The sequence below is a fragment of the Rhamphochromis sp. 'chilingali' genome (genome assembly GCF_963969265.1).
Source record: "Rhamphochromis sp. 'chilingali' genome assembly, chromosome: 14".
NCBI classification, from domain to species: Eukaryota; Metazoa; Chordata; class Actinopteri; order Cichliformes; family Cichlidae; genus Rhamphochromis; species Rhamphochromis sp. 'chilingali'.
Window position 1 is genome coordinate 14,231,321 of NC_137941.1, and position 10,951 is coordinate 14,242,271.

Consider the following 10,951-nt stretch of genomic DNA (forward strand, 5'->3'; position numbering starts at 1 on the left):
TTTTCAAATGACTATTTTTAGTGGATGTTTGATATGGAGGCAGAATGACAGAATGTTAAAAGAAGTTACTTTTAGTCATTCTAAGCCGGGCATTGCGTTCTCTGGCTGTTCAAAGCCATGGAACTTTAGACTTTCCAAGCAAATAATGATGGCCATACTGATGTTCTTTTCAGTACATTTTACTTTATGTTCATTTTCATTTTTATGATGTTTCTATTTTTACACAATTCCTCCCACATAGCAAAATTGGTATGGCCTGGATCTGTCCCACACAATGTGCTTACACATGGCCTGCGTACCGCAAAGAATGACGGCCCCATGGTAGAGTTCAAGGCTGGACTGGGACAAAAAATCGGCCCGGGCATTTTGACTAGAGACCGGCCCACCAGGATAAAGATTGAAAATGTGACGTCATTCAGGGGTAAAACACAAGTCTGGGAACTTGTGGCAAGAGGTACTAGCGCACGCAGGCTTTCAATTGAACTCAGTTACACAGCGATAAAAAGAAACCCAAAAAATGGCAAGAAGCTGTTATTATTAACTGCAATAGCCGGTCGCATGAGAGCCACAGGAAGCCGACGGGTAAAGAGATCGGGTTTTTTTTATCGGATTACGTCGTTGAAGAGAATTTTTTAAGCCATGTTTCCGAAGTAAGAGCCGACGGATGGTCTGGATATACCAAATATAACGTCCCAGAACACTCCAGCTCACATGTTAGTGTGCTCCAAGCATTCCCACAAAGGTCAGTGTTTTGTAGTAGTTAATACGTCATTTTTCATAACATAATTGGTGATATAGGTTACAAGCAAGTCTGGCGCTGAACAGAAATTGTCGCGCTATGCTCCTTTATTTATTGTGCATAAATAGTAAATTGTCCTGACACAATATTGCGTTTCGCTTCTGTTATTATGGTACATTGACAAAAACATATACTTTTATTCACAGAGTAAAACAGTTGTTTTGTATCACTAATTGTCCAGTGCGATTACAGCATACAGTATTATTGTCACTGCTACATTTCTGTAATGCTACCAGAAATTATTTCCACTACTAATTAATTACCGTTGAGCTCAAAGGTTATATTAATAAACGGTTAACGAATGTGTATTTATGAAGACGATTTGTGAGACTGGTAAACTTATGATATGTACGATGGTCTTTCGTTCTACACGGTGCATTTCAAGGTCCTGTACCCATCCGTCGGTAAACTGTACCTGGGCTTGTTGCAGTGACCTGAAGTTACTAAACTTCATGAGTGTATGCACTCACTCCAAGAACCGTATGATTATAAATCTGAGCGTGGTGAAAGTTGGGCAGCACGCTAACGTATTTTGTCCCTCTGCGTGCTCGTAAGGGTCTGACCCTTTCACTCCTTTGATTTTTTCCTCGTATCTTTTCTTTGTCTTTTCGTCGAGTCTGTCTTTGTACGGACCGGCATTGTTCTCCTTTTGTTTTGTACATTCCTTTTTTGTGCGGCAAAGAAAAAACAAGAAGGTATTGGAACCAGAGAATGAACGTTTTGCGGTGCTGCAAATGCTTGCATTTGATGCGGTACTTGGATTGTTTTGCCACTAATTCCCGGCATGCAATGCGCGAAAACCACGTGATTGTTAAACAAGGGGGCGGGTGCATTCGGCCTCCTCGGCTGTAATTGGTCCAGCCCAGAGTCGATCATGACCAATTGGCCAATCCAACACCTTTCATTATATATACCCTTCCTAAAAAAAAATAAAAAAAATCCATCGGCCCATAAAAACAAAAAAATCGCCAGCGGCCCACCGGGCAAATGCCCGGTATGCCCGATGGCCAGTCCAGCTATGGATGCCACTCACTTCAGGTGTCACATTGTGTCACGAGAATATCCCACGTGTGATGGCTTGCCACCTTGGAATCAAAACAACCAGGCATCATACTTTGGAAAATCACACATTTGATGACCTTTCACCATTAGCTTTTGACTTTGAACAGAAGGAAGAACTCACTGTTCATATTAAAAACATAATTTCAGCCTATCCATCAAAGAAGGATATCCTTAAAGAGCTCATCCAAAATGCTGATGATGCAGAAGCAACAGAAATTCACTTCATCTGGGACAAAAGACAACATGGAAAAGTAAAAACATTTGGGAAGAAATGGAACAATCTCCAGGGTCCAGCACTTTGTGTGTTCAACAACAAAGTGTTTTCAGATGCTGACATTAAGGGAATTCAACAGCTGGGAGAGGGAGGAAAGCACAACACCCCAGGGAAGATAGGGATGTACGGAGTTGGATTCAACTCTGTTTACCATCTGACTGACTGTCCTTCGATCCTTACAGGAGATGAAGTACTTTGCATTTCTGACCCCAATCAAAAATACATTGAAAATCATTCAAATAACCAGCGATATGGCATTGGCTATAAACTAACTGACACTTTCAAAGAAATGTACGTAGATGTCTACAAATCCTTTCTTCCAGACAAATTTTCTCTTAAAGACGGCACCATGTTCAGATTACCTCTGAGAATGGGTACAAATGCAAACACCTCCAAAATATCACAGCAAGGAGTCACTGACCGCGACATGAAAGAACTGTGCTCTGCCCTGTCTGAAGATCCTGAAGGACTAATTCTCTTTCTGAAAAACATCTGCAAAATCAAAGTCCATGAAATCAGTGAAGATTCAGGAGGACTTTGTCACGGTCCTGTGCATTTGGTCTTGAGCACTGTCTGCAATCCCACCATCAGGGAATACGGAACTAGACTCCACTACGATCTGCACGCGGGGGTAACACTCCGTCTCGGCTGTACGAGTTTGCTGCAGTAGATAACAGTCTGAGGCGGAGAGAAAGCTCACGCCATTCCTAGCAGGCTCAGAAGCAGACTGTACAGTCGACGTGTGAATCCCTTTCGCTGTCTCATGAACCTGGGCTTCATGTGGTACGACTATGAGAGCAACGCTAGAAAAAGTCCTGGATTCTACAGAGACAAGAACATGGTCTGTGGTTTCGTTGTGTGCTCCTTCAAAACAGTTACACACAGTTCTTTCAGCTCTGGAGCCCAATTCCGTTATAGTCTCCGGTCCCGGCAAATCAACACTCATCTCACTCTGCTTCATAGAAGGGACGTGAGGCGCAAAAACGCAGTCACTCACCGGAGTTAGTGCGGTGCAACGGCGGCGCCAGCGCCGCCCCCTTCTGGTAGCTGGCGCGATGGGCGCTGATGCCACCACTGCAGAGGGTGGCGTAGCGGCAACACCCTCCTCTGCCCATATCCTCGCTAACGGCGAGGCAGGGGAAGCGAAGTCTGAGCGGGTTGGAGACGGCGAGCGGCTGGTAGGCGGTGCAGCAGGTGAGAGTTCCTCCTCTGGGATGAGCCAGGGTTTCCACCGGAGCTCGTCCTCCCGATAAGCCCGTAACACCTGCTGACGCTCATCGTCCCCGAAGTCTATGGCCTCCACCGCCTCCGTGTGCCGGTTAGTGCAGCATGACGGTGGCGGAAACGAGGAAGCCGATCCACGGTGAGGCGATGGCTGAGTGGAAGTGGGCCTCAGCGTTCCCCCTGTCGCAGCCTCTGGCTCATGAGGCAGCGGCACCGACACCCGTTTACGGGGTGGAGGTGTGGATGCTGAGGCGGCATCCAGGACCCTCTGGGCCAGCGCACGGGCACGAAGCTCCTCCTTCAGGGGGCCCAGGGAGTCAAATGCCTCGACGAGGCAACCGCGGCTCCCGCAACATAATGGCGTCCACGGCCGCCAATCCCGTGGAAACCACTCTCGGATCCGTGCATCCGATGATGCGATCCATAACGCGGCAGAGCCTGTTCAGCTCCTCTCCCACCTCCTCCGAAATGTCCGCTGAGTCCGACATGGTCGCGTCGTACTGTCACGGTCCGCTGTGGCAGACCGTGTGGAGAGTGCGTGGAGGACTCAGGTGCAGACACGAGTGACACGGAAGTGAACTTAAACAAAAAGCGAACCTTTTATTGTGGCTGATGGATACAAAAGAAGCAAACCAGAATAAGGGCAGCACAAGAGCAATAACTAAACAGAAACCTAAACTGGGAATAAACTAAGGTAAGGCTATGACTTGGAATACAATAGACCGGGCATGGAAACACGGAGGGTGGGAACACAGACGACGCGACACAGACTGTACGAAACACAGAGACTAAATACACATGAGGGATGATCAGGGGAAGTGGATGCACACGGGGAACACAGGTGACACTGATAATCATAACAAGACACGGCAGGAGTGAACGTAACACTGATGGGAGATGGGCAAAGTAAAGCAGGAAGTACACAGAGGTTCAAACAGGAGGAGAGAGAGCACGGGGAGAACGCAGACATAACGGGCTGGGGAAAACATAGAATAAAGCACAAAGAGAGACGAGGGCTCATAAATACACAGAGGGGCACACAGGGGGTAAGAGTCACGAAGGGAAAACACATAAGGAACAACGTAACAGATCAACCCAGGAAGCATGGCCTAAATAAAGAACAAAATACAAAGATACATGAAAACTAAGAATACTGGGCCCACATGGCCCAGGACCATGACAGACTTAAAACCATCTTTGAGGTTGAAAAAAATCTGCCACAGAAAAGTCGGGAAGAAAAAGATGCTTTTGTCAAACATTTACAAAATGCACTGCAATCAGACAAACCAACACCGCACAAGACTTTCTATGAAACTGTGATTTCCACCTCAGATAAAAGACAAACTACATGGATTGTTGCAGAACAATTTGGCTCCTTCAAAGACAGCTACGATTTAAAACTGTCAGACAAACTTCCCCAAGCATCATTAGCTGCACGTGTGAACACAAAAGGATCCAGCGTCATGGATTTTAAAGGAGAAGCCTTTTGTTCACTTCCTTTGCCAGGGAAAACTGGACTGCCAGTACATGTCAATGGAAACTTTGAGGTTGATTCTGCCAGGAGAAGCCTTTGGAAAGAAGATGGGAAGAGTAAGAAATCCAACTGGAATGAGATTTTGAAACAGAACGCCATTGCTCCGCTTTATGCAGACCTCCTGCATTACATCAGGCGAATGATCACAGTCAAGAAAGTTTCCCTTGCAAGGATTGAATCATGTTTCAGAACAGAATACTTGTGTTTTTGGCCAACTGTGTCCAAGGATGTTTGCCCAGACTGGCATGAAATGATACATGAAGTATACAGATCACTGAAAGAAAAAGGCCTTGATGTAATCCCTGTGATGAAGAGCTCAACACGGAAAATTGCAGATAAAAAAATTAAAGAATACTCATTTGACTGGTGTAATGTCAGCGAAACAGACTCAACTGAGGCACCTTACTTGACAACCTTGGGAAATTTCAAGCTGAATAACATTTTGGAAGATCTTGGAATGAAGCTGGTTCCTTATTCCACAAACATGCAGAGGATTTGGACAAGTTTCAGATCTGCTGGGGTTGAAGTGAAAGAGGTCAGTCCCTCCACTGTGCAGACTTTCCTACGAGCAAAACCTCTAAATGATCCAACCCAAACAGATGAGGATTTGCCTTTACCCATAAGTGCTACTTTGATCAAAGATGAGAAAAGATGTTCAGAGCTCCTGAGTTTTTGTTTAAAAGATTTCTCCTCACAAAAGGTCACACAGAATTTACTCAATGGCCTTCCACTTCTTCTCACAAGAGATAAAGTTTTAAGACTCTTCAACTCCCAAACACCCACGTGGATATCAAGGTATGAAGATCTCTTCTTTGACTGCTAGGCTCAATTTGCAGATTATCAAATCAACATTTGGCACACTGACCTTCTTCAAAGATTAAAACTTGTCAGAAATATGACTTTGCACCACTCAGAGAAATATCTGAAACCATTAATTCAGCATCTTCTTTATGACTGTGACATTGATCCACACAGTGGTTTTCATGTCCCCAATGAGAAAATATTGAAGTGGCTAAAATTACTTTGGAAGTTCATAATGAATGAAATTAAACCGCCAACATCTAGAGATGACGAGTCCAGTCTGACATTAAATTATGTGAGGAAACTCTTCAGTGACTGCTATATTTTACCTGTTGTGTATCCAAGGTTGAACAACAAGCTCTTCCTGCAAACAATGAAACACATGTCAAGTGTTGTGTTTGCCTCACAGAAACACAAAGACATATCAGGCATCCTCTTCAAACTTGGTTTTATGAGGTTTGATCATGTTTTCTTCTCTGAGATGGACCGATGGATATATTCATGTCTACAAGATGAACTTCTTGATGTAGATGATCAAAGCTCAGTGTTGGATCAAGTGTACAAAATTAATCGCTCAGAGTTTTCCCACCTTTCAAATGATAATATGAAAGAGTTTCAGATGTTCCTGCAATTAGGATTATCCAAGTCCAAAGTCAACCAAGAGTATGTGAGGAAGCTCAAATCCTTACCAATATTTGAAACAACACATGGTGAACGAGTGAGGATTGATGGACCTAAGAAGGTTTTCATCCTCAAAATCAAATATTCAGTCATGTTTCCAGATTTGTTTAACCTACCCCAAAACAGCAGCATCTTTCTCAAACAGAACTCTGAGAACTACATGCTGTCAGAAACACTCAACATTCAGGTCCTGGATGATTTGGAGTATTTCATGAAGTTCATTCTGCCTGCTGTACACCAACTCACAGAGACACAGATTCTTCACAGCCTCAAACTGTTGCTGTCACTAGATTATTCGTTGAAGGAAAGAAAAATTATCATCTCCTCACTGAAGACAGTGAAACTGATTCGCAGTTCTCAAGGTAGACTGGAGCCTGCATCATACTACTTTGATGAAAGTGTGGAGCTGTACAAACGAATGTTGCCCCACGAGAGATTTGTTCCTGAGACATTTTGGACTGAGCTTTGTGAAGGAGATGACTACACAACAGAAAAAGCAAAAGAGCTGGTCAGAGAACTGGGAATGAAGCATGTTGTGTCCGCGGACGAGATAATAAATTTTGCATACCAGCTTGAATCAGAAGCAAAAGTTAACAGAAGACTCAAAGACATGAAACAGAAATCATCACTACTTTTCAGGGAAGTCTTAAATAAAGCATGCAACATCAAAACTAAAAAGCAAAATTTGTTGGAGAGGATTGCCGACATCAAATTCATTTTTCCAGTGATAATTCGAAAAGAACTGTCCAACTACCACCAACCATTTGCTGCTGAAGGAACTACTGTGAAAATTAGAGGCTCTTTGATTGACAAAAATCCAGAGCATCAAGATTTGATTTGGACCTCAATGCCAATTATAGACCTGCCAATTATAGACCTACCATTTATGTCACAAGGTCTTCAGAAAATGATAAAAAATGTTGGAGCTCATGAAGAACCACCTCCAAACTGTGTAGCCAGTAACATAAGAAACATCTGTCAGTCACCATGTGAAACTGACCAGCTGATCAAAACACGAGCTAAAGTGTTCAGAAGTTCCTACACTTACCTGCAAGCAAAAAGATTTGAAGGAAACCAGCTGGCTGGTCTTCCTGTTGTGTTGGTTGAAAAAGACACAAAACTTGTGAGGCCTGATGACGTGTGTCTGTCGCTCTCCTATGATCTGGACTTCAGACCATATCTGTACAAGATTACTCCAGAAGATGCAATGTATGCACCGTTCTTTCAGAAAATTGGTGTGACGAACGAAGCTACTGCAGAACAATATTGTAATGTTTTGGCAGCAGTTTACGCTGATTCCTGTGATAAACAGAAACTACATTCGAACCAGCTGAGAACTGTGAAACGAGCTGTTGAGCAGTTGTTTAAGTTAATCAATGCTCAGGGAAACCAGAAGCTTCTTGAATATGTGGAGACTCTTTATCTTCCTGCAGTAGATGGTAAATTATACCCATCATCCACACTCTGCTACAACGACACAGTGTTTGAGACCAAAAGGTTGGAAGAAGCGCTGGAGAACAAGTTCCTGCTGCTTGAGAAACTCAGTGAATGTCATTTGGGCAACGACAAATACAAGCATCATCAGCTGTTGCAACTGCTGCCTCAGAAGTTTCAGCCAAAGATGCTGTCTGAGTTCACAGAGGAAAGAGTTGTGGAATCAGAGATGCAGCGTTGTGAACTTGGGACTGGCTGTGAATTTAGTGGATGGTTTGCTAAACATCTCTCCTCAGGAGCCTTTAAATATGGATTCATTTGTCTTATTAGAGAGCAGTTGCAAGGCAAAATAACACAAGAAGATGCTTCTAACATATGTGAGAAGATTTTTGGCAGTATACAAATTATCTGCTGCAAAACGTTGGAAACAACACTCTGGCTCAATAAACAGCCACTTGCTAAAACTGATGAAGAAACTGATGTTTTTGTGGAACGAGGGCAACAAGGGTGTACCTTTTACTTAAAGCACAATGATGACATGGCTCTCAAAGTGATAAATGAAGTCATTACAACATTGACAAAAGAGATTAATGTTCTTTTAGGAAACAGAATTGCATCGGTTCATCTTCCAGTGCTGGGACAACTCCTCATGTGTAATGATCTGCAAGATGTTCGGAAAACTCTGGCTAAAAATCAGATCCGTGACAGTGCTGAAACTGAAAGTTCCTCTTTTAGTCCAGCAGCCCCTGGGACAGAAGTTCCAGGAGAATGGCATGATTGTTTGGACATGAATGTCCTCAACAACTTTGAAGAGGGGGAATATGTTGGCTACAGCATTGATGACAAGTACATTTATACAGTTATTGTTGAAGAACTGCCTGGTCACAATGGACGATATTCATGGAGATACAAAGTAGATATTGGAGAAGATGAGCCCATTGAAGTCAGCTGTGTTGATCTGTTTCAGTTTAAACGAGAAAAGAAGGTAAAAACAGAAAGGAGGAAATGCATGGAGCCAGAACCACAGAAGAAGACGCTAAAACCAGAAGAAAACACTTGCATGGAGCTGGAACCACTGACAGGAGCTGTGCCACATTCTTCTGAATTATCAACAAATTCTTTACCGGCCTCTGTTGAGGAAGCTAAAAGGGAAATTGATAAATGTTTGACAGAGATCTGGAGGCTTCCTGAGGAGGAGAGGCACAAAGCCATCAAGAGACTGTACCTCAGGTGGCACCCTGACAAAAATCCGGATTGCCAGTCTCTCGCCAGTGAGGCATTCAAATATTTACAGAATCGAATTGATGAGCTCAGCAAACCCAAAGCTGCAGGCTCGACCTTTTCAAGCAGAAATACAAATTTCAGAGGCTTCTATCAACAGTGGAATCAGGAGGCCAGGTATCACAGAAACAGTCGAGAGAGGTTCTCTAGAGGCTATAGAGGTTCCTACAACTTCTGGACCCACAATGAAAATGTCCCAAGGCCAGACAGAGAAGAGGCCAGCCGCTGGTGTAGACAGGCTCGCTGTGATCTCAATGCAGCTCACAAAGACACTGGTGGAGGGAGCACAGAGTGGTGTCTGTTTAAGGTCCATCAAGCACTGGAAAAGTCTCTCATAGCAGCATGCTATAAAAAAAATGGACAACACCCCAACAGCAGCTCAATTTCAGCCACTGCTGCACAAGTTTCCCACTACAGCCTCCAACTGAGAGATCTGCCTGAGATTGTGAAAAACCTGCAGACACTCGGGGTGGATCCCAAAAGGACTCAATATCCCAACTGCCATCCATATCCTCACATACCGAACGGACAATTCAGATCAGAGAATGAAATGCTGGCACTGAACAAGGCATCAGAGCTCCTTAATAAAATAGAAGCATATGTGAATTAAGGATTTAAGACAGATGGACTATCAATTACTGTGACTGTGTTTTGACATGTTAAACAGATGATTTCTACAATCTAAAGCTGAAATATTATTTAGCATCACAACCAAAATCATTTCAAGTTGTCTAATTTTTCACAGTAATAATCACAGAAAACATTAAATGAAAAATGTTTTTATTTGTGTCAATGCTATTTACTCACTAGTGTTTTTATATACATTTAGAAATATTTACTTCAGCTTTCCTGACTTTGAGATATTCAATGTATGGTTTTGTTCTGAAAACAAAAAATCAAATATTCTTCTTGATTAAGTTTGTTGACATCTTTGAGTTGCAGCAGAATCACTGAACCATCTGCTGGAGATCAACATATTCACTGTAACACTGTCATGAAATGAAAAATGTCAAGGTTTCTATGTTTTAAGTTGTGACTACTTCTCAGAGCACAGTTTAACTACTTCATCTATAGATATTTTCCTATGTTTTAAGCAAGTTCTACTACTGTGACCCAAGTATGTATTGTTAAATTTATATGATTTATGATACTGAGGACCAAAACAATACTGTATGAATTTCCAATGAAAGTTTGTTTTTGCAAAGATTTTTTTAGCATTCAGATGAAACAAAATATTTAATGCAGTATTTGGCATTTGAGGGGTTTTAATGTAGTAGTTTTGTTCTGGAAATAAAAATACAAAAGATTTTAATGGAAACTTTTTCAATTTTTATTTAATTTTACCTATAAAATGAAATGATGAAACAGCAATCTCATATTTCAAACACTGATTCCCAGTCTTTCTAATACTTCTATAGTTACTTTTGGAATTTTACTGTCTCTTTTTATTAATCATGTACCCAAGACTTTTGAGAAATAAAGCGTACTTACTAAATAATGACACTGTGTATGTTTATGATGTGATTTCACTGAATGTTACAGCAAAGATTTACCACTTCTTTTATCTTTTATAAATTGTGGGGATTGAGCCCCCAGAGGTCCAATTCCATGTTTGAGAGGACATGCAGTAAGTCCATATGTTTTGACAGATTTCCTTTTACATCAGGCACACCGTCAGGGATCTGAGCAGAGAATAGCAAATGTGATCACAAAGAGCATATGAACAATAGTTTTCAAGTGTCATTATATCAAACATGTCTTTGCATAAAAGCTGCAAAACTTTATGGCCATAGTGTAAAAAAACCCCACAACATTTAAGCCTTACTAAAAATTATAAAGATATGAAACAATAATATATATA

At 42.2% G+C, this 10,951-nt stretch overlaps 1 protein-coding gene across 1 annotated transcript; it reads left to right on the forward strand.

Moving 5' to 3' along the window:
- Positions 1–1,821: 1,821 nt before the first annotated feature.
- Positions 1,822–9,700, forward strand: LOC308409931 (sacsin-like; the record flags this gene model as incomplete). The annotated part of the gene is made up of 3 exons (XM_080902926.1): positions 1,822–2,658; positions 4,532–5,711; positions 6,225–9,700. 3 exons carry the CDS (start codon positions 1,822–1,824, stop codon positions 9,698–9,700), a joined length of 5,493 nt encoding a protein of 1,830 aa, XP_080759052.1.
- Positions 9,701–10,951: the final 1,251 nt, after the last annotated feature.